Source organism: Notothenia rossii, assembly GCF_949606895.1.
Source record: "Notothenia rossii genome assembly, chromosome: 12".
Classification (NCBI taxonomy): domain Eukaryota; kingdom Metazoa; phylum Chordata; class Actinopteri; order Perciformes; family Nototheniidae; genus Notothenia; species Notothenia rossii.
In genome coordinates, this window is record NC_136911.1 from 20,426,891 (window position 1) to 20,450,534 (window position 23,644).

The 23,644-nt window shown below is 44.1% G+C and overlaps 4 protein-coding genes across 11 annotated transcripts in view; 2 read left to right on the plus strand and 2 right to left on the minus strand.

Moving 5' to 3' along the window:
- Positions 1-3,938, minus strand: part of wasf3b (WASP family member 3b) — a 13,046-nt gene extending 9,108 nt beyond the window's left edge. The window contains exon 1 of one of the 2 annotated variants that reach the window (XM_079661313.1): positions 3,789-3,938. The gene's annotated coding sequence lies outside the window, so the exon portion shown is untranslated. The remainder of the gene's footprint in view (positions 1-3,788) is intronic. The other variant, XM_079661314.1, reaches the window with a different exon arrangement.
- A 1,023-nt stretch (positions 3,939-4,961) lies between these two features.
- cdk8 (cyclin dependent kinase 8) lies at positions 4,962-15,903 on the minus strand. Of its 3 annotated transcripts, none has more exons than XR_013804352.1 (13): positions 15,323-15,903; positions 11,996-12,071; positions 11,560-11,670; positions 10,073-10,213; positions 9,056-9,113; positions 8,843-8,974; positions 8,613-8,756; positions 7,412-7,481; positions 7,210-7,282; positions 6,965-7,062; positions 6,662-6,740; positions 6,383-6,570; positions 4,962-5,979 (listed from the first exon to the last, which is right to left on the minus strand). XR_013804352.1 is itself a non-coding variant. In XM_079661316.1 (13 exons), exons 1-13 carry the CDS (start codon positions 15,448-15,450, stop codon positions 5,854-5,856), a joined length of 1,404 nt encoding a protein of 467 aa, XP_079517442.1. In that variant the 5' UTR covers positions 15,451-15,903; the 3' UTR covers positions 4,962-5,853. The 3 variants fall into 3 exon arrangements, 1 of the variants encoding a protein (XP_079517442.1); XR_013804353.1 differs by having other exon boundaries at positions 6,653-6,740; XM_079661316.1 differs by having other exon boundaries at positions 6,383-6,541; positions 6,653-6,740.
- Positions 15,904-16,065: 162 nt separating this feature from the next.
- Positions 16,066-22,174, plus strand: rnf6 (ring finger protein (C3H2C3 type) 6). Its single transcript, XM_079661303.1, has 4 exons — positions 16,066-16,202; positions 17,219-17,374; positions 17,539-17,703; positions 17,943-22,174. The coding sequence occupies exons 2-4, from the start codon at positions 17,233-17,235 to the stop codon at positions 19,778-19,780; spliced, it is 2,145 nt and encodes a 714-aa protein (XP_079517429.1). The 5' UTR covers positions 16,066-16,202; positions 17,219-17,232; the 3' UTR covers positions 19,781-22,174.
- Positions 22,175-23,397: 1,223 nt separating this feature from the next.
- atp8a2 (ATPase phospholipid transporting 8A2) overlaps positions 23,398-23,644 on the plus strand; it is a 56,600-nt gene continuing 56,353 nt past the window's right edge. For 2 of the 5 annotated variants that reach the window (XM_079661572.1, XM_079661574.1), the window contains exon 1: positions 23,398-23,641. In XM_079661572.1, coding sequence (XP_079517698.1) covers positions 23,599-23,641 — 43 coding nt within the window. In that variant the 5' untranslated portion in view covers positions 23,398-23,598. The remainder of the gene's footprint in view (positions 23,642-23,644) is intronic. The other 3 variants (XM_079661573.1, XM_079661575.1, XM_079661576.1) reach the window with 2 other exon arrangements.

Consider the following 23,644-nt stretch of genomic DNA (forward strand, 5'->3'; position numbering starts at 1 on the left):
AGGATCATTCCCTAGGTGCATCAGAGCAGCCATCTTATCTGAACCTCTTCCTGCTTCCTGTTTGTGCGCCTCGACCTGGTTCTCCTGTTTCCTCCCTGTCTCCGCTTCCTGTCTGAACAATGCAGCGAGCAGCAGATGGAAACGCGCTCAAAACGTTTTTAGATGCACTGATGCTGATTGCAGTTCCAGACTTTCCTTCTGGTGCAAAAGAAAGATGAAAAGTCACTCAAAGAAAAGCAGGTTGGAGAGACACGGGGGCTCTGGCAGTGTGACAGGGAGCTAATAATAGACGGCAGGTACTAGAAATACAACCATGTTTGTTGGAGCCTGCAGATATTCATTTATGATCACAGAAAGTAGACGGGAAGTACGTTTTATAACACAATAATAACACATATATATATATATGTATACCTTCTTAGTGGCTAACAAGAGTCAAAAGAGTGAGCTATACTAGTAGAGTATTTTCCTTTTATACTATATACTTCTACTCTTCTTTTTGGAAAAAAAATGTTGTACTTTTGACTCCACTATATTTATTTTAAAGATGTATTTAGTGGTTCGGGCACCTAGTTAGGATGCCACCTAGTTAGGATGCCACCTGGGCGCCTCCCTAGGGAGGTGTTCCAGGCACGTCCAGCTGGGAGGAGACCAAGGGGTAGACCTAGAACCAGGTGGAGGGATTATATCTCTTGGCTGGCCTGGGAGCGCCTTGGGACCCCCCAGTCAGAGCTGGTTGATGTGGCCAGGGAAAAGAACGTTTGGGGCTCTCTGCTGGAACTGATACCCCCGAGACCCGACCACGGATAACCAGGAGAAGATGAATGGATGTATTTAGTAGTTACTCTATATGTCCTGATTTTGACACACAATACTTAGGAAAATACATGATTATGATGACAATTTGGTATAGATTAAGCCATCCTACATGATATTTAAGTAACTAAAAGTGTGTTAATAGAAAAGATTATTAGAAAATAAATGTGTTGGCAGTTCCAGCTTCTTAAATGTGAAGATTTGCTGCTTTCGATTTAGATCTTTAGAGATGTTTTCTACATTTCCCTAATCCTTCTTACATACTTTTACTTAATGATGTTACTTAATGCAGTACTTTTAGTTGAAATGAAGTGTTTCTACAGTGTGGTATTAGTGCTTTTACTCAAGTAAAGACTCTGAGTACTCTGGTTACATCATCATTACACTAACACAGACGACAGACGAAGCAAGTAGCAGTGCTCTCAGTGTCTCAGCACGAGAAAACACACTTCTGTTCGCCAACGCATATTCCCACCAGCCGCGTCCTCATCTGGCCCCGTTATCTAAGCTAGCGACCCCCTACAAACCCCAACGGCCCCTCGCTAATAAGCGAAAACAAAGGGTTAAATGACACCATCATGCACAGCCATAAAGGACCCTGAATGCATCAATGAGGCTTGGCTTACAGGCCTCTTAATTCAGCATTTAGAAACACTGTGCTACTTCATATAAGAGGGGGGGGATGCAAATGAGAAGATTGCATGTTTTTGCTTTTACTGTCTGTCTGGCTGGCATGACCATCACATCAATGAGGCGAAATAATGAGAAAGTGAAGGGGGGTGGGGGGGCAGGAAGAAGAAGAAGGAGGGAGGAAGGACTGCTTGTGAGAAATGAGGGGAAAGTGGAGGGTCACCGAGTGGGATAAAAGTGAGACAGTGTGTGAGAAAAAGCTGTGTCGGGGGAAAAAGTGTGTGTTTGTGTTTGTGAGGGAGAAAGGGTGTACGGGGTGGGGGAGGGGTATGAACAGGGACCTCGGGGAAGCCACTGTGAAAGGTTCCCGGGACAATAGAGCTTCGTTCACACGGCAACAGCAATAGCTCTCCCATGCATCCTCCCCCCTCCTCTTCCTCCTCCTCGTCTTCGACCTTCTTTAAGGCCCCCAGTCCTCTTGCAATGAACGCTCCTTCACTCACACGGGGGAGAAAGAGAGGGGAGAGTAAAGCCCGGACATAATCCAGAGACACCAGAGAGTATTAGCCGACACACATTCTCACTCATGTGTTAGGATGGTTAATTCATACAACCCCAGTTAGGCACCCAAACATGTACACACACACACCAGGTAGCCTTTAAAAGGTCACATCAGCAGCATGTAGACTACAGTAGATCCTCAGAGGGGTGACATGCAGGTTCAGGGTCTTCCTCCCTGCCAGGCCTTTACTACAGATGAGAGAACTCCATTAAAATCTGAAAGGCAAGTCATTATGAATGCATGAGCCGGGTACAGCTTCTTGTGTGCAGGCTCTGATGTGATGAATAATGCAGGCTGGATTACGTCAGGTCACACTGCCCTAAATATGACGTCAAAAAAAAAGATTCTGCCGTGACACCGTGCCTGTCCAGGAACCTCACCTCGTCCCAATACTACTCAGGGCAGGGTAGCGAAACACTGAGGCACTCTGGGTAATATTATCCACCGAATCCTTTCGGCAGTTTAACAATAACTTTAGCCTTCAGTTAGCAGCAAAATAACATTTGAAAGGTTGACTGTTAGCTCATCGTAACTATCTATCTATCATTTACTAACACTGACATTTTGAACACCAACTATGTGTTTTTTACGTACATTTGCCATATTTTCTGTTGATATCTGAAAATATTCAATTCCATCAAACAGATCTCCCAATCCTATTATCTGTTGAGTAAATCTGCAGGATTAATTTACCCAAATACCGGCCTAATGCAAACACGACCCCAAAACGGTTATAATCCTAATGGAGATACAAGGGGCTAAATAGCTGATTATTTCTGTAGAAGAGGATATCATGTATTAAAACGTGCAATAAGCAGATATTTAAAACAGTACATGCTTGACAGTTGCTATTTTTCCTCATGACATCATCAATTTAATATATTTCAAGCTGATGCTATAACTACTTCCCACCTTGAGTTTTATGTTTTAATATACATTTTGCCATTTGATAAATCCATAATCTACTAATCTAAAACGTGGAAAATCTATTAATTGATATTCAATAGTTGCAGAAAGATTTTAATGATATTTTTGCTAGTGGATTTCATTATGACAATCAGAATATTCTCTAATTATCACCACATGAATGTCATTGTGAAGTTATTACACTGTAGTCTTTTTGATGTTTTAAAATGACTAATTCACACACACATACACAGTACACACACACTCCCTTTCTGTCCTCTCCACATGCTGATTCACACACACACATGCACGCGCGCACACACACACACACACACACACACACACACACACACACACACACACACACACACACACACACACACACACACACACACACACACACACACACACACACACACACACACACACACACACACACACACACGCGTGAACTAATGGCAACCACGATCAATCAGTGTTCCGCACCGCCGCTTCCCGTTACTGATGGACTGACCCACATCTGCTCCTACGCCCTCGGTTCTCGGGAATTTCTGCCAGTTTTAATCATAATTTCAACCCGCCGTTTTCTGCAGAGATACATCACAACCCAATATCTATTATGGATTCAAAAAAGGCACTAAAGTGAACCAGCAGCGGGGAGAATATTGACTATTTAAGGAGGGTTTTGGTCACCCAGAGTCGGCTTATTATCCTTCACCGGGGGTCCGTATTAACTGACCACTCGGTTAGCTCGTCCAGTGGTCGAGTTATTATGGACCAATTAGACTACATTCAGCAGAGATTGCCACACACATTTCAATATTAACATAAAAGCTGTCATTAGCGGTTGTAAAAAGTACAATAAGACCCTCACCAGCACTTGAAATATTAGAAGAAATCAGCCCGTCCGCATGTCCCGTTAGATACTCCTATTAGCTCTTCCATCCTGTGTCCCCCAGCCGTCTGGCCACTCCGGGGAAACAATCCTTTGAGGACGACGACACGCCCACCGCGCTACATTCACCAATCACATCACCGGACTGGGGATTTAACACATGATCGACGTTGGAATTAACCAATGGTCTCGCGTAAACCGAATGAGTGACAGGGAGACTCCCCAGCTCGGAAGCAGTGTTTGCGATTGGAAGGGGCGGGGCTACGGTTGGGCGTTGCTGAAGAGATTAACTAGGGTTTGTTTTTTACGCTAAAAGATAGGTCCCATTCCTTGTCAAAAATATTAAAATCTTCTTGAGCCTGTGGGGATTTTGCAGACCTATTTAGATAAGGCAGAGAAGTGGGAGCTAGAGTTTTTTTTAGGAGCTTAGAAACATGCTCCATACAGTGATGCTGAGACTGAGCTGGTATAGTATTGTGTAACAGAATGAAATAGCTGGTCAGCATCCTGCAGGAAAAGGTTCAAAAAGAGAACTTGCAATACATCGATATTAACTCTCCTAGGTGTGTTTGTAGACAAAAAGCGAGAGGGGAATGGGAGACATCTAAGCAGGGAAAGGGAGCAGAGAATAGTCTCTAGACAGTAGTCTGGGTTGAGTCCACTAGAAAGGGAGTTTTCATTTTTGAAAATGCACTGATATTCCTGGACAAGGGGGAAAGCTACTGCCTGCATTTGTTATACAGCTGCCAGTTTAACATATATAATTGATTTAGCCATGAATGCCAAAACACACATGTATGTGACTGACTGTGTAATGACGTGGTGCAGTGGTGCAGCCCTGTAGCTTAAAGCCTGCTGTCTTAAAATAACTTAGATTGCAACATATCAAAGGGTCAATGAAAGAAAAGGACATTGTGGTGTCTGAAAAATGGAGAGCCTTCCTGTGTAGTGTATAGATTATCACAAAAACCATCCAGCAAATGCATTCACATTTCTTGCAAACTATTAAGACAAACTGAAATATTGAGGAATAATAAGCAGTTCTAGCTTTGTGAAGTAGGAATTGCAACAAAAAAAAGGATGTCATTGCCGGTGCGAGAGGAAAACAGTTTGCATTACTCAGTTCCTTCTTCCACGTACAAACAATCTATATCAATGTTTCCACTTTTATTGTCAGGATACTTGCTTCATGTAAAATATTTCAATACAATACAGTAATGCATGTCCCGTCTGCCGTCCTCCATGCGATTGGTTGGTTTTGTCATCATGTAGTACGTCTAGCCCACAGCGTACAGCAGCTGAGCGCTCAGACACACTCGCCGTTAAAAACAAAACCCATGAAAACTGATTAAATTAACTACTAAAATATTTTGTTGTCATCTTTTTTTTTGTCCTTCTGAACAAAAACCATCACAGTTGTGGGGGCTCCACATCCTCCCAGAATGCATCACAGCAGCTCAGTTCAGTCCTCAGCTGAGCCCTCACACACAAAATGAAACAGATAGACAGGAGGACAGACGGGAGGACAGTCGAACAGGAAATCTGTCACCGCTGGCAGTCACATAGCAGCTCTTAGTCTCATCCAAGCTCCAACGGGAAGAAGGTAAATGGCTGGGGAAGGTGGGGGTGTGGAGACAGGTGAAGAAGAAGAGGGGAGGAGATGACACAGCAGACGTGTGTGTGTGTGTCCCCCCCCAAAAAAAAAACCAAGCCATCTTCTCTCGGCTGGTCTGATTAAGACAGGTAACAGAAACAGGTTGGACTCCAAAGTGCCGCTCTTCCCCCTTGTGTTTCACCCGGCAGGTGTTGCTCTAAAAGTCATGTTCTAACACCGGGGAAATGTGTGTGTTATCTTGAAGAAGTGCTGACCTAACAGCCTGCTGCAGATAAAGTGCCCTCCGTAGGTTGGGGGGGTTTGTTGCCTTGGACATCCCCACCACATCCTTCAGTACATTCTTTCAGATGGGCAGGGTGAGGGCTGTGTATGCGTATATATGTGTATGATTGCATGTGTGTGTGTGTGTGTGTGTGTGGGAGGGGTGTCTCAGTAGCGGTGGGTCTGGTGGGAGTACTGCGGCGGCTGCTGGGAGGTCGAGGAGTATCCCATGCTGCTTTGGGGCAGTGATGTGCTTGGTCCAGGGTTCTGGTAGGCAGCGTGTGGATTGGAGCGCTGCAAAACAAAACGAAGGAGAACGAAAACAAGAAGACATTAAAGAACACTCTTAGATTCGGTCTCTTAAGTTTGCACAGGGCTCCTGCACTTTTTCCAAGGTCAAATTCAAGGACTTAGCAAACACTTGCATGCCTTTTCCAGCCCCTCACAACTGTGGTAAAATGCAAATGTAGATTTTGAATCAGAAACAGGTTTATTGCCAAGTAGGTTTACACAGACGAGGAATTGTCCTTGTTGTATATGGTGCATATATAAACACAGTTAAAGATGATACATTGTAAGAAAAACTAAATAATATAAGAGAAATATAGATATACCCGAAAAATAATACGTACAGTATAATAGGACTTAAATAGAAACAAAGTAATGTGTATTTTCTGTTGACGGAGAAGACCCCTACCTGGTAGTCTGAGTTCATGATGAGGCCACCTGAGGTAGTGGTGGGGGGGACGACTCGCACTTTCTTCAGAGGCGGGCCCTGGGTGTGGCTGTTGTCTTGGTTACCTGTGTGCCCCGCCCCATTTGTGTGGTTGTTCCCCTGTTGCTGCTGCTGGTTTTTCTAGTATAAAATGACAAAAGAACATTGGACTGCATGTGTTATTTTTTGACTGTCTTTATTACAATGATTCCATTTTGTATGTTTGGAAGGGAATGAAAGCGCTTTGATTACATTTCTTACTTTCTCTGCTTTGTCCTCCGGCTCCTCCTCCGTCAGGAACTCCCTCTTGGGGTAGGGGATCTGGCAGCCTGCAAACACACTGGAGAAAACCGGCAGAGAGAATCGTCAAACATTCATTCAAAAGGCTCCGAGCCAATTAGCTAAGGGACCAGTGGGGGGGCGGCATCCCTCGGGTCATGTGACTCGAGCCAAGGACTCTGATACAGTGTGTGTGTGTGTGTGTGTGTGTGTGTGTGTGTGTGTGTGTGTGTGTGTGTGTGTGTGTGTGTGTGTGTGTGTGTGTGTGTGTGTACTGTGTCTCACTCTGAAGTCGGCAGGGGCTCCTCTAAAAAGTAGGGGTCCTGCATGGCCTGCTCTGATGTGATTCTGCGGATGGGGTCCATGGTGAGCAGCTTCTGCAGCTTTAAAGAAACAGGAAGCCGTTAATAGCGGGCGGCATAATGACAAAGCATGCTCCATTGGTCATTGAGAACCAAACTTTATTGCATAGTGCGTTTTAATTATGCAAATGACATGCAATCGCCCTAACTCAAGGCATTTTCACTCACCAAGTGGAATGCTTTGCTGTCTGGTTTCACTTTATGTTTTTCCATGTACTTTGTGAGGCTGCAGTTTGTGTATCTGTGATGGAAAAGAAACACATTTGCGGACTTATTACACGGTTGTCTTTTTGCCAGCAGACATAGCACTTTGCTTTGCTCTGTTTCTGATCTCAGTGAAAAGTAGGACAGTGCTACTGTGCTCACTCACGTGTTCCTCCTAAAGTCTTTCATCAGCGTGGAGTGTTCTGGCATCTTTTTGATGTCCTCCCAGTCTTTATCTGTCAAATGAAGGAAAGGCAGGATTACACCATGTCACACCCTCCCTCCCTCCTCCCTCCAAGAGCAGATTATTTAGGTTGCCGGGTCTGGATTGCAATCTTTTTAATGCTTACGATTTACCCCACAACAATCTCCTTGTTACATCAAAAGCAGCTTGAGTTTTGTTTTTCACTGACAGGGTAAGATCTGTTTCTGGCATGTTTTGATAGAATTTAAAAACAGATTTGAAAGGCTTAATTGTCCTGCAGAGTCAAAACCAAAACCATCAGAAAGCGAAGTGAATTACACAACTAGAGCAGCAGAGAGGGTAGAAGGAACATATCAGCAGCAGCTTAAGTGAACTGGAAGATATAGGCCCAAATGTAACGCTGCAAGGAGAAGTTTGTGTTTGTGATTCGGCTTCAGATATCTTGTGAGTGGAGTGGTCTTCAGAGCCAACAGACCACAGAGCTGCCTTAAGAAAAAACACCAGGCGGCAAATAATCTGCCTCTGCTAGGAACGGAAACATTTCCTTTCACATCATTTACTATTCAAAAGCAAACTGTAACACTTTGCTATGCTAGCATTTGCAATATAACGAGGATATCAGTATGTGTAACAGAGGTGATCTTTGGGGCCATAGATCTCGGCCTCCGTTACGAGTTGTGTAGTTTTTGTTGGTGGCTAAATGTATGTAGTGTGTGCATCTGTCTGTGTTTGAGTTTGTCTGTCTTTGTTTGGTTGGTTTTATGTTAAAGTGTTCCCCTTTCCCCATGTCTGTTACGGTTGATTGTGTGCACCTGGTGCCCTGTGTTGTCTCCTCCCCCCCCATCTTTGTCTAATTGCTCTCCCCTCACCTGTGTCTAATTGTTGATTAGTGGGTGTGTATGTAGGCTCTGTTTCCCTGTCTGTTGGGAGGCTGGTATTGTGGTGGCTGTGCGCACAGGAGCAGCAGATTGACGCTGTGCCATATCATATGTGTATGAGTTAATTCATTCCCACACCGGGTTGTATTTTTGGACGTTCTGCCTCCTTGCTTGGTCGGGCCGCTCAATTGCCAGCTTCACAGTAAGTAATTAATGATAAAGCGGCTCTATTATGCAAACTTTCCGTATTTCCCTTCTTAAGTCCGGCAGCAATTGCCCCTCACCTGCAGGGAAGCCCATGACGTTGAAGATGCGGTCGAGTTGGTCGTGATGGTAGGGGTTACTGGTCTTGATGTCTTCCTGGCGACAGTGGAATATGGGCTCGGACGTCAGCAGCTCTGCAAAGATGCAGCCAATCGCCCAGATATCTGAAGAAAGAGCAATTCAATATCATTTAACTTGTGGCTGTAAGTGTGGGAAGAGGTGCAGATGGATGGTTTTGCACAATCCTCACCGATGGCTTTGGTGTAGTGCCGAGCCCCCAGCAGCAGTTCAGGTGCTCGGTACCAGAAGGTGACCACCACAGGGTCCAGATCGGCTAAAGGCTTCAGCGGTGAATTGAAGAGGCGGGCAAACCCCATGTCCGCTGCACAACACACATTACAGTCAGTAAAGTAGAACTCAAATGATACATTGTTTGTAATAAAACAGCAGACATTGTACACACCAATCTTTACTCTGCCCCTCTCTGGCCCTTCTCCCATCACTAAAATGTTAGCTGGTTTCTGTGGAAAAGAGAGATACAACATCGACTTCAACAATGCTGATATTTTTGAACATTTACAGAGAAAAAGAGCTCATGCTTTCACTAATACCATAATTCAAAGATGAGCTTTATAGCTACTACTAGCATATCGTGTTGATCCTGGTTTGGTTAAGGGGACTGAATGAAACGCTTCTTCAGACGCTACAGTACTGTGTGTGGTTAGTCCGGCAGTGGCTCAGTCAGTAGGGGCTTGGACTGTGAGCCGTAGGGTTGTCGGTTCAAGTCCCCGCCCACACCTAAATATGGAGTGTGGACTGCTACTTGGAGAGGTCCCAGTTCACCTCCTGCCCTGCCGTGGTGCCCTTGAGCAAGGCACCGGACACCCCCCTTCCCCCCCATTGCTCCCCTGGCGCTGTGTGCTCTGCATGTGTGACCATTAAAGAGGGTTTCATCCCTCCCAATTCTTCTTCTTATTAAAACTGTGTTGCTGCCCTCTTGTGGACATAACATGGACCCACAGGAGAGCAGGCTTACCTCTTCAATCTCACTCTGGTAAAATCTGTTTAAACCTGAGGGAATTTATTCTTGAATAATTATTTTGATGAACAAAATACAGAATCAGTGAGAAAGCTAGAAAAGCCCAGCTGGAACACTTTCTTCAGAACACAAAATCTACAAAAATTGGAAATAGGTTTCAGTTTTTAAGTAAAAACATTGTGAACTAAAACAACTAGAGAGGGTGTTAAAATGAAAATGCATACTAATCTTGGTTAAATGTGGTAAAATGTCTTCACTAATCAACACACAATAACATTTAAGACATTTAGGAACAATAACTCAACACATGCACATGTATACAACACCACATGGCCAATTCTCTACCCTGTGACCATGTTCCAGTCTTTTATAAACTGCTGTGTTTTTTTCCCTTCTCCCAAAATATTTTCCCTCCCTCTATGCCCTCCTCAATTCTCTTACGAGGTCTCTGTGGAGGACCCAGTTGGCGTGCAGGTAATGGATGCCGTCCAGGATCTGGTAGAGCAGGGACTTCACCATTCCTCTGGGCAGCTGCAGGGGCTTCTTGTTGGCCTTGGACGCTCTGTGGAACTTAATGATGTGCTGCAGGAAGACAAGATAACAGTCATTAAAGTGGGGGATATACCATATATGTAAGTGTATGCTACAGGCAAGATAAGGCTGATGTTTGCTGCATGTGTTTCCACTTCTTCGGGGGGGGGGGGAATGTGAGTGTTGCAGCTATGTGGCACAGAAAGGCTCTATAACTCAGTTCTGATTCCCCGCCAAGTGTAACCGACACATTCTTCTTGTTATGCGTTGTAATGAGATTTAGCAATGCATAATGAGAACCAGTTTTAGTTTCCTTCCTTACAACTGGGAGATAGTGACATCATAACACTATGAGTAACTGAGCATTTGTAAATGGGGGGGGAGGGGGAGCTCGTGAACTGTCAACAGGAGGGCGGGGGGAGCCTTGCTGCGGGGAAGCAGTGTATGGACCTCTTTCACCTGTCAGATGCCGTTTACATTTTTTTTAAATAATTGGTTTTAAACAGCATAATGATAATGACGACCGTCCGTTCTGTGATTCCCCAGAACACACAGATGGCCAGTCCGCCCCCGTGTAGCATGTTATATTCAATGAGAGATGAGCAGATCACCACTGGGCTTTCGACTAAAGACACAGCCACGCAAAAACTGCAGCATTTGTACAGCTCCTTATGGGTAGCCCACTGCAATTTCTGAAGTGCCGGCGCTCCGACAGCACTTCACCACGGAGGAAAGCGGCAGCAAGTCGACTGGAGTTAAAGAGAGCGGGGCTGCGTTGCGTGCATGGCTTCCTCCTGCAGATAACGGGGAGACGCGCTCTGGCGACGGTCTCGTTCAGGATCCGAAAATAAAATGTAAATATTTTGCACACTTATTCCACTTATTCCTAGTGTGCCACTGGTTACGGTGGCACGCGTGCCAGGGGTTGCCGACCCCTGGACTAAACTATTAAAGACATCATTAAAACGTAATTATATCCAAACTATGCATTCCCGCTCATCGTGGCATATTCAATGAACAATAGGCAGGATAATGCAGGATATTTTTGGGACGCACAATGATATCAACATGCCATTTGTATAGGCTTTGAAATTATACATCGGCAGAACTGAATATCTAATCGAATAAGAGGAGGTGTATATGCGCACATGAAAAGAACAGTTGAAAAAGCAATGCAAATTCATAAAAGTAAATGTTGTGGTGGAGGTTTTATTTATATTATTGGCTTTGCTTTCATTACATTTCTGAGGGAGTAGCGTTCATGTTTATTCAACTTTCAGGAGAGATTTTTCTGTAATTAGGGGGGAAAATATGTGCATTCATTGTCTGCAATAGGGCAAACATGGGTGGAAAAATATATGTAATATAGTGTGTGTGTGTGTGTGTGTGTGTGTTACCCAGAGATCATGTTCGGCGTAGTCAAAGAGCAGCCAGACTTTTCGGTCTGCATGTGACAGGAACACCTTCTGCAGTGATATGACGTTGGGATGCTTCAGCTCCCGCAGCAGCTGCAACACACAGATGCACTTAGAGGACATGCAGACACTCATGGTAGAAAACATGATTTACAAAAAGCCTATTTGTGCTTGATAATGGTTCCAGTGGCTAAAGGTGGGGAATGTACTGTGAGTGGACACAACCTGTACAACTGAATGCAAGACGATAAAATATTCTCTCTTCCCAAGAATGTCAATGTTCTTCTTCTATGGTCCTGTTTCACGTTTGTTGTTTACCTGACTCAAGCTACTTTGTGGAGGTTATTAAATCAAGCCACCTATGCAGGGCATGAGTGTGCTGAACAGAGACCAAGCAAAGGGACAAAGTAAGCCTTACTGCGATCTCTCTGCAGGCTGACATGGAGATGCCGGTGCCTTCAATCTGCTTGAGGGCGTAGTCCTTATCATCCTTCCTGCAAACAGAAAGAGAGGAAGAGCAACATCAACACCAGACCAGACTGTGGCCCCTGAGAGCCGACTGCACAGAAACATGAAGGGGGGAGAAGAGGCCGAGCTGCATTACATCCAGATTTGTGTAATCTAGGGCTGCTCGATGATGACAAAAATGACAATCTCGATTATTTGGGTCAATAAATGATATCACGTTTATTAAAAACTATTATTCATTTACTTTGAAAACATCAATTTATTGGAGAAATTTGTTTTGAACAGTATGTTTTTAACAGTTGATTAGCCTGAACTTTAAGTATAATTTAACTGAAAAACCAATACAATTTTTTTTTTGTGAATTTATTTCGATAACGTTGTTTTTGTAATCGTTGCAAGCCATAATTGTAATTGCGATTAAAATACAATTAATTGAGCAGCCCTAGTGTAATCTAGCTTACATCTGACGCTCAAACAAAACAAGGGGAGAGGAAACAGGCACTGTATGGCAGCCAGCGAGGGACAAACCGAGCACTGGGACTGGCTCGGATTTGAGTGAATCGGTTATTACATTACATTTAGCTGAGGCTTTCATCCAGAGCGACAGCTAAATAATCATATAAGGACATCAGGTTTCATAGAGCCAAACATTTCAAGTGCTACTCAACTGGCTTTAGATAAGCCTGTCCTTTATTAGTATATAAGTGCTTTGTTAGTAATTCTATCGCTCGAAGTGGAGTCCAAAGAGATGAGTTTTCAGTCTGAAGAAGATGTGTAAGCTTTCTGCTGTCCTGATTTCAATGGGGAGCTCATTCCACCATTTTGGAGCCAGGATAGCAAACCCACGTGTTTTTGCTGATGGGAACTTGGGTCCCCCTCGCAGTGCGGGTGCAGCGAGCTGTTTGGCTGATGCAGAGTGGAGTGCACGTGCTGGGGTGTACGGTTTAACCATGTCCTGGATGTAGGAAGGGCCAGATCCATTCACAGCATGGTACGCAAGTACCAGTGTCTTGAAGTGGATTCTAGCAGTTACTGGAAGCCAGTGAAGGGAGCGGAGGAGCGGCGTGGTGTGGGAGAATTTAGGAAGGTTGAAGACCAGACGAGCCGCTGCATTCTGGATGAGCTGCAGAGGTCGGATGGCACATGCAGGTAGACCAGCCAGGAGGGAGTTGCAGTAGTCTAGGCGTGAGATGACGAGAGCCTGGACCAGAACCTGCGTCGCTTTCTGGGTCAGCTGGGGACGTATTCTCCTGATGTTGTAAAGAGTGTATCTGCAGCAGCGGGTTGTAGCAGCGATGTTTGCAGTGAAGGACAGTTTGTTATCTAGGGTCACACCCAGATTCCTTGCAGTCTGAGTCGGGGAAACAACAGAGGTGCTGATGTTGATTGTTAGGTCAAGAGTGGGACAATCTTATAACCCCTCCCTCCTGCTGGCCTAAATCATCTTATGCTTTGTGCTTCCTCTGGCTCCATCCAAATGCTGCAGCTCACAGAGTCTCATAAGCAGCAGCCTCCTAAAGCCAACACTCAGATCTTTAAACACTTTGGGGCTCTTCTGTGTGCTCGAGCTATGGAAATGGGCCTAGTCCAGCTCTGATCCAGACACAGTTAAGACGGTTTATACGGCTTGTTTTCTTAAGGTTTAAGGTGCTGATCATGAACCACTGAGTATAGAAAGTTTGATGCAGCCAGGGACTTTCCACAAAAAGGAATGAATATAGACGAAGGTTATGGGCACAAAAGGGCAATGTTAAAAAGTGCCTCTACATGCACCGGCTGCATCCTAAATTCACCACATCAACCGCAAATGCTCTGATTTACTATTTCAAATATTGCCTATGATTGTGTGAAGGAACAGGTCAAAAGAGATGCTTCATAACCATCACTTATTTGCTTTATTTCTTATCTATACTTATGTTGCATTGTTGGAGGAGGCTGGGTCTTAAGATTCAGATTTGCATTGCCATAACTGAAGCTAATGTGCATATGCAAATAAAGCGTTTGAATCTTTGAATTGAATCTTGAATCACAGAAAAGGGAAGCCACAATCACAATAGTGAAGCAGTTGCTATACACAACAAGCTTCATAAGCATCCAGACAATAGGGTAATTGCATTAAGTCGCCCCCTTATTCCTTTATATATTGCATAAAATATAGATATTAAATGCATTTGGATGGAGAGGGTTCCAGGGAGCCAGTTGAGGTGGTTCTCGCACCTAGTTAGGATGCCACCTGGGCGCCTCCCTAGGGAGGTGTTCCAGGCTCGTCCAGCTGGGAAGAGACCGAGGGGTAGACCTAGGACCAGGTGGAGGGATTATATCTCTTCGCTGGCCTGGGAGCGCCTTGGGATCCCCCAGTCAGAGCTGGTTGATGTGGCTAGGGAAAAGAAAGTTTGGGGCTCTCTGCTGGAACTGATACCTCCACGACCCGACCACGGATAAGCGGGAGAAGATGGATGGATGGATGGAGAGGGTTCCTTGAGTGTTTCTGCGTACATTTTGTGAGATTTTCCATATTTCATGGTCACAAATATAAGTTTATGCTACAGGGAAGATGAGGCTAGTGTTTGTAGCATGTGTTTCCTAACCCGCAGCTCCGTGGCAGAGAATGAATCTTTAACTCAGTTCTGATACACCGCCAAGTGAAATGCAGAAGAGGTTTTACCAACAAATTCTTCTTCGTTTATTTCGAGATTTAGCAATGCATAATGAGAACCAGTTTAAGTTTGCTTCTTTAAAACTGCGTGATAGTGAATGTGAGTTTAAGTGTAAAGATATTTACTTTGAAAAAGACCATTTATTTATATTCTGTTATTTCTTGCACTATTTATGTAGCATTGTTGGAGGACGCTCGGACTTCATTGCTGTGTACATGACAATAAGGCCTTTTAGTCTTGAATCACTGAAAAGGAAAGATCACAATAGTGAAGCATATGTTTGTGTTTTTATGCACAAAAGGACTCATTAGCATCCAAAAACTAAAAGGGTTATTGCATTAAATGTCCCTTTATTTATTTAAATATTGCATAAGAGGAAAATAGTAGTAATTCAATGTTGAAAAAACCCACAATAAAAATAGTGCACGAAGAAACTGAATAGGAGTGAAATTGTGCACGATTGTGATGCAAGACCAATGTACAAGTAAAGGGTTATTGCCCTCTCCATAAATATCCCCATATATCTTTATATATTGCATACGAGGAATATAGCAGACATTAACTGTATTTAGGAGAGGGAGGGGGGGGGGGGGGGGGTAGAGGCCTGCTCTTCCACTCACCCATCTTTTCTCTTCGCCTTGTAAACATGACCGTAGGTGCCTCTTCCCACTTTGCAGCCCTCGTACTCAAACAGGTCCTCGACGCGCTCTCTTTCACCGGTCAGCTTCACTTTAAAATCATAGTCCATTTTCCCCACAGTTTGTGCAAAATGTGTATTCTCCTTCCCTTTTTAAAGCGTCGCTTCTGGGAGGCAACTAGGCTACAACAGTAGCTCGGTTCAGTAGATTTCTCTCGTCCCTAGCCCAACTTCAGTATGGAGTTTTCCGGTGAAATTGTTCCTACCGGAGGGGATGCACGGTGTTCGGTTAGAATCCAAGTTGGAAAAAACGAGACTGAAATGTTTTCCTTTCTCTTGTTGCTGCGTTTCCCTTAGCCGGTATCTGGAGAGACTTCACTCTGTACGGCACTGTCGCAAAACTGTCGTGAAGACAAACCCTGCAAACGCAGCAGAGAAAGAAACTAAAGAAGGTGTTTATCAGAATCACATCATAAACAACTTTATCCGTCCGAGGGGGAGATTTCCATTAAAATAGCAAAAGTTAAGAGCCTAACATAGCAACATATTAATCAAGAGGCATACATAAAATATTAAAGATAAAAACCGAAATTGCAATTTACAAAAAGTAACTTCCAGGTTGACAAAAAAAGTAACTGTATTTTATATAATACTTCTAGTCATTGTTGTTACAATCCGTGTACCCATTTTTTTTTAACAAAACAAGATGAGACATCTTTGGCAGTTGCTGCGTTACATAGGAACCAATCTACCCAGGGAGGTTGGGTTTGACGGACGTTTTTAGTGTAGCACCACTGGTCCCATCTTGGTTGAAAGAGAAGGGACAGCAAAGCAAACCGTCCATATTATCGCTGCTTTGTCAGGTAGTAAATTATTTTTTACATCATTGACATCTCTTCTAAAACAATGCTATGGTTGAGTGTTATGCTCCGCTTACATTGACTTGTTCATAAAACAGTTTGTCACATTTATATCTTAGGAGTTATTCTGCTATCCGCTAACGTTAGATGAGCTAAAATGCTACATTCGTTTAGCATCTAAACCGTTGCGCATTTAAACGTCTGGAATGTGGAAGTGTCTACAAAACTGGCTGTTGTCTTTGCGTAGTTTGTCATGGCCAGGCATGGCCGTTTTGATGTCTATTTATGTCATACAGCTGACTACATTCTTTGTCTTCTTTGCCCTGCGTTTACTTGGACGAGACCTCCGTTTAGTTTTATCGTGGCCCGCCTTAGCAGAGCAGTGATTGGACGCTGAGCCTGTCCGTCATTAACACTAGGCCTGTGATTGGTGGCTAACCAGGATGACAACGCCAGTTTTGTTGCTTTATTCCCCTGCTTTCAACATGGCCTTCCGTAGCTGCTGTTGTAACTTGGCTAACATTAGCTCTCATGAAGACTACGTTGTTGAATGGAACTTTATTGGCTGTTCCTTACAGTGAATGAAGGAGTATTTATCCACATACTACTTTGTTCGTGCTAAACATTAGCAAGATTACTGTAGCCTTCCTCGCTCCCTTGCTGGTGGAGTCTTTCGATAGAAAATGGATGTCGTCCTCGGCTAGAAATTAGTCAGGAGTGAATAATAGAATGGCTAAGTTATTAAAACAACGCCAATCTGCGTTCAATGTTAGCTATAATATTTAGTTAACAAGGTGAACGATATAGAACTCAGATAAACGTTATATTCTTTATCTTTCCAAAAGAAACCCAAATAGTAATTTGCCTCAACAATATATTATAATGACATAGGAGCATGCCCACTTCCTCAGTGGAATTGCAGAGGCTTAACATGTGAATTCAGCCCTTATTTTATGATGCGATGTGGAATATTATAGTGGACATTCCAGGCCTTACTGATAATCCCTTCTGTCTGCCAGCACTTTTCACGGTGATGGACCCTCCTGGTGGGGGAGATGAACGGCGTAGACAAGCAGAGCGTCTTCGTCGGGAGGAGGCATACTATCACTTCATTAATGACTTGAATGAAGAGGAGTACCGCCTAATGAGAGACAGCAACCTGCTGGGCACACCTGGTGAGGAGGGACACATGTTGTTATGTCATGTTAGATTACATCAGCAACAGCAGATAACAAATAATTCAATATGTGACTGTTTGATATCATAATCCGCTCTCTCAATAGGACAGTTATTCTTGGCCCTTTGCTGTTGACAGCCCGCATGTTCATATGTTTCACAGGGGAGGTGACTGCTGAGGAGCTTAGGCACCGTCTTGATGGCGCAAAAGAGCGCATGTCGTCTCAGCCCCTCACTGAGCAGCGTCCGCAGACTGCTGATGCTGGAGAGCAGCAGGGCAGCAGCGGTGACAGAGAGGAGAGAGGGCCTGGAGGGAGACGAGGAGCAGGTAGGGAGGAGGAATTGAGCTTTATCTGATCTTTGTTATTTTGCGTTCCCTATTATTAATCCAATAGGACTTGAGTTTTATCATCATTGATTAACAAAGAAGCCAACAAACATCTCATAATAATCTTGCATAATGTTGAAAGATTTGAAATCAATATTTCTGTAAGGGTTTCCCAATACAGGAGAAACTGATTTTCGGATTTTTTGTTTACAGTCTTACCCATATGTATTTTTTTACAGGGGGCACAGAGCCTGGAGCAGAAACGTCTAACGGTGACTCATTACTGGAGTGGCTTAACACTTTCAGACGCACTGGTAATGCTACTCGCAGTGGGCAGAGTGGCAACCAGACATGGCGTGCCGTCAGCCGGACCAACCCTAACAGTGGAGAATTCCGCTTTAGCCTGGAGATCAACATTAACCATGATCAGCCAGAGCCGGGGGAGCATAATGATGCTACGGACTCTTCAGAGCTGCCAGTGACTGCCCCAAACACAACCTCACCCTCCATACGCACTGCTTCTACTTTCTCTCACTTTCGCCCTTTATCCACACCTAGGCTAGTCCCGTACAGCAACCCCCGCCCAGCCCTCAGTCGGAGGATGCAGACACGCCGTACCCGCAGCAGCACTACCACTCTTTCCATGATTCCCTCTTCACTTCCTGCACCAGCTGCCCCCCCAGCGGCTGCTCAGAGGAGAAGTGCCACTTTGCACTCTTTAGCCCCTCCCCCTAGTGTTCCCAACCCTCCTATTGATCAAACTACTCATTTGCAACATCAAGGGGTGAATGCAGGGGTAGAGCAGGCCAGTGATGGTATGTCTGCTTCTATAGACTGTCCCCGTGTGTCACCGCTGACAGGGTCTCCAGCAGATGGACACGAATCCCGTGGCAGTAGGACTCGTTCACGTGGCCGTGCACGTAGAGCTGCAGCAGGGAGCGGGATAATTCGACGCTTTTCGAGGCACAGCCGTTCCCCCATGCATATAATACCTGTTGCCGGTAACACTCCACCATTAAGCAGTGGAGTCGGTGGCTCCAACATCCACACTGCTGAGCCAGGCAGTGGCACAAGCTCTGTTTCCGTGGAGACCGTGGCAGAACCTGCAGTTCTATCTGAGCCAGCTGCAGAGACAGGAGAACGTGAAAGTGAATCGCATGCAGCGGGAGCTGGAAGTTCAGCGGTGCGGCGTCACCCCACCATCATGTTGGACCTGCAGGTTAGAAGGATCCGACCTGGTGAAAACCGCGATCGGGACAGCATCGCCAGCAGAACGCGTTCCCGCGCCAGGGTGGCTGAGAATACCGTCACATTTGAGAGTGACAGTGGTGGATTCAGGCGCACCATCTCCCGCTCCGAGCGAGCGGGGATCCGCACCTATGTGAGCACTATCCGGATTCCTCTGAGGCGCATCAGTGAGACTGGCCTGGGGGAGCCTAACTCCACCGCCCTGCGCTCCATCCTGCGCCAGATCATGACCGGATTTGGTGAGCTGAGTTCCCTAATGGAGACAGAGGCAGATTCTGAAACTGTTGCACCTAGCCATGCAGACGCTAGTGTTACCAATAGTAGCACCGGTCCAGCTACTCGTTTACATACGAATGAGAGCGTAGCTGGCCAGGTTGGTACAGGTGGGGTGGATCAGGAAAGGGTGGGGCAGGTGGGAAGTGAGGAGGAACAGGGTGGGCAGGCCAGGCTGGGAGCAGCGGTAGTGAGCCCCACAGAGGGACGAGCGACCAGCAGAGACACCAACAACCTGGTAGAAAACGGTACTCTACCCATCCTGAGGCTGGCGCACTTCTTCTTGCTCAATGACGAGGAGGATGACGAACATCCTAGGGGCCTGACCAAAGAGCAGATTGACAATCTAGTCACACGCACCTATGGTCAGGCCAACCTGGAGGGGGAGATAGGTAGAGCGTGCAGTGTTTGCATCAATGAGTATGCCCAGGGCAACAAGCTGCGGCGCCTGCCCTGCTCCCATGAGTTTCACATCCACTGCATCGACCGCTGGCTCTCTGAAAACAACACCTGCCCCATCTGCAGGCAGCCCATCCTCGCAGTGCATCATGACTGACCTAATGCTCACAAACACAACTACCAAGTTCCTGGCTGGCTGAACCGAGCAGACCCAAGTGGGCTTTGCATGTACATAGCGCTTTCATGGTTAATTTTCTTTGAAAATATCAATTGTGTTTGAAGTGGGGAAGGTTGAACCAAAAGTGCAGAAAAAAAGAAACTATAAATGCAGAGAATTAACAAAACTTTATTTTTTTAGACTTTGTTTTCAGCAACTTCCTACTGTTTAAGTTAATCTTCCTATGACCTATGTTTAACTGGTCTCTGTCACAAAGCTTAAGACGCCTGTGTCAATGGATGGCATTAAATAATGCTTAAGGAGCTCCTGTAGCCGCTGCTGATTAGTCTCACTTTAATGTCTGAAACATGTGACGTCTCTTTGTCACAACTGGTCTCCACAAAACACTTCTAGATTTGGTTTATTCCGTATAAGCTGTAAATAACTCGACACTGCTTGTATTTAAGAGTTTAAAAGCAAGCCGCTCCTCACATGCCAACTGTTTAAAATGTAAGCAGAAATCTTTTTTCTTTAAGTCACCATTTTAAAGCTTCGTCCTCCATTTGAAGTTGACCCTTTACAGCTGGTTAAGAAATGTATGATTTGTTGGGATGTGTATGAGCTATGCATTTCATTTTGAAATAAGTTTTATTCTGTACTTTTAGTAATATCTGTTTAAGCTCGTTCAATACACTTATTCTATATAATTGCAATACAGATTTTATCCATAGAAGTCAGTCACTAAAATGTTGGAGTCAGTAACATTACCAATATGAGCAGCACAATTTAAATGAAATGCAGAAGGCATGTGATAATCAGGAATTCAGAGATGCAAAATGTAGTAGGAGTTGTGCAATACAGAGAGAAGAGACGGTATGCTTTGTTTTGCTGTTCATTGTTGTTTACATTGTAATGCCTGATTATCATCTGCACTTAAAAACAAAGTCTTGTTTACCCTGAAATCAATGTTTCCTCTTGGTTCCTGTTGCTGTTTCATACTTGGCCCACGGACCGGTGTCATTGAAATTGCATTGAGAACTTGGCCGCGTTCAGACCGGAGTACTTTTCCCACTTTAGTTCCGAAATGTCGCGTTCACATCAAAAAGAGCTGGAACTAAAATGAGTTAATGAGAACCTTTTTACCAGCTTTTCCGTTACTCTCATGCGGCTCTCTTGTGAGAAAAGAGCTATATTTCTGATTGGCTGGGCGGATTGCAAACCACGCCCCGTAAAACTCAAAGTGTTGTGAAACAACCATTTTTATTATCATCGCATTAGCATTAGCCCAGTGCAGAAACGCAGAGAGACTAATTTATGGCAACACAAAATAAAACATGGGAGCGGTGGAGATGAGGAGGTGTCGGCGTTCTGGCGATTTACTCGGACGGCTTCAGTAGAAGCGGCTGGGAGTCCCAGCTGCTTCTACTGAAGCCAGTCCCCAACTCCGGGGATTTTGGGCGGCAGTATACGCCGTGAAGTTGTTTGCGGCCTGCCAGTGAACCCAAAGCAGAAGAAGAAGTGACGTCAGCGGCCTCATTTGCCTAATCCACCCCCAGGGATTTATTCCGGTGTGAACGCGATCTGTATTTAGTTCATCAGAACTAAAGAGTTCTGATGAACTAAGTTCTCATGAACCTTTGTGGCAAAAGTACTGCGGTGTGAAAGCGCCTCTTGATACATCTATTGAGCAAAAACTCTGATCATGGTATGAAAGAAAGTCGATTTTTAGTGTTTTGCAAAATCTCAGATCATTTGGGATGAGATAGGCGCTGGAAAAATAATTAAACTTTCAAGTAACTGCTTTAGATTTGGCTCAAAATTAAATGTTCTGTTGGAGTGCAACGCCTGAATAAGGCAGTGTTAGTAATGTGATTTCTGTACACTCTTTACAGTTGGTCTTTACATTACACGTGCACATTTTAGCATTAATGTAGCACAGGTGAATTATTTAGCTCAATCTCCTAGTCTTTGTGTTATCACCAGGGTCCTTTTGCACATCAATAACAGTACACAGGAAATACTACATCACATGTCACTACATCTCTAGGAAGGATTCAGCTGTATGTAAGAATGAGAGGTGAGTATGTGTATGATTTAATTGTGTGTGCATGCAAGTTTGTTTGTGTTCTGAAGGAAAGGGCCAGTGTCCCAGTAAACCCAGATTCTCTAGGCTTTTGTTCCACTTTACACACATTAGGTTGGGGCCATTGAAGTGAATAGTTATTCTGTTCCTATTGAATAAGATGGAAATCAACTTTTGAAATACTTATTATGTTACAATGTGATGAGAGAAAACAGTTAAGATAAATATGTTACTATGTAATACAATGAAGACATGGGTTTTCTTCTCTTCTCCTTGACAATGGAATAAAATGCAGCTTTGTTATGCTTGGACATCTGGTTTAAATGAGTATACTGTTTGTCTGCACACGACCCTTATCAACGGCTATTATCAGCCTTATTATTATTACCTTATTATCGCCCTTATCAACTCGAGCTACCAACGAGCTATTTTGATTTATCCATTTCGCTTTTACAATTCTGTTATACAATTGAACAAAGGGCAAGTGGATGATACTGTTCACTTAAGGGTAAAAATGTACATTTTGGTGGCTTGAATTGATATTGCCGTTAAACTGTCGACGATGGGTTGAGTGGTAACCTAACGGTTTTACGTTGGCACTCTCTTGTCCACCATGTTTAAGTAAACTGCAGTAGTTTGATAATTGTTGACTTAAGAAATAATTCATAGCTCATTTTAAAAAGGACAACTTTAATTTCTAAACTAAATGTATCCCTCGTTCAATACTCACTACATTGACAGACTAGTAACGTGCTAACATAGCTAGTTAGCTATTATTAGCTCTAACTATAGCTAATAGCTTATAATAGCAAACTTAAGTTAACTAACATTAGCTAGATTTTACAGTGTAGTTTGTCGCTTAGTGTTTATTTGACTGAGTCAATTAAATTACCTAGGACCTTTTCTCTAACAAAACGTTACAGGTACTACTGTTAAACTAGATTGTGGTAACTCATCCCATTTGTGCTAAAGGATACATTGAGCAAGTATAAAATACATCTCCTTTTCTTAGCCATATTTCCATATCGTCCAAAGCAGTTCATTCCATATAAAGGTCAATATGAGAGTATTTCGCGATTTATTTTTCATACGTTATCCATTTTTATAGAGTGATAAAATACAATTTAATTTACATCAGTTGTACTTCAATCTCTGTACCCAGAGTCCAGTACGCGCGTTCGCATCTGATCATACGATGCGCGGCCCCGTGGCTCAATTGAATGAATTGAATGGGAAACAAAACCTTAAACAAGCCACAGAGCACATGAGCGGAAGTGTGACAGTTGATTTTTCAAAATAAAGATTTCAGATGAGACGCAGGGCAACTAGTGATTTGGTAATACAATTTAAAAAAAGGTTAAAAATCATCATTACAATTTCTTCTACTATGGGCGGTTAAGCTTTTAAGCCTGACCTTGGCATTGTTTTTGTTAGACCATATTTGTTTTAATAAGGGTAACTTTATTAAATGTAAATATCTCATTCATCTTACCTTTATTCGAACATCTTTTATTTTGAAAGCAGCAAACGGAAGTAGCACCTTCTTCATCCCTTCTATGGCGCTCTATGGCAGCTGTCCTCTTCTATGCAACATTACCTCCGCAGACTAGCCGAGAAATAATGACCAGTGAGCCGCAGCCCGGACCCGGAGCAGCGGTCACCTGCTCTGCCGGAGAACCGTGAGCATGCCCCGGCTTGGAAAACATCTCCCCAGCCTCTCAGACAACCATTCAAGATGTATTTCAACCGGAGAGCCAAGAAGATACACACCGAGGGGGGTA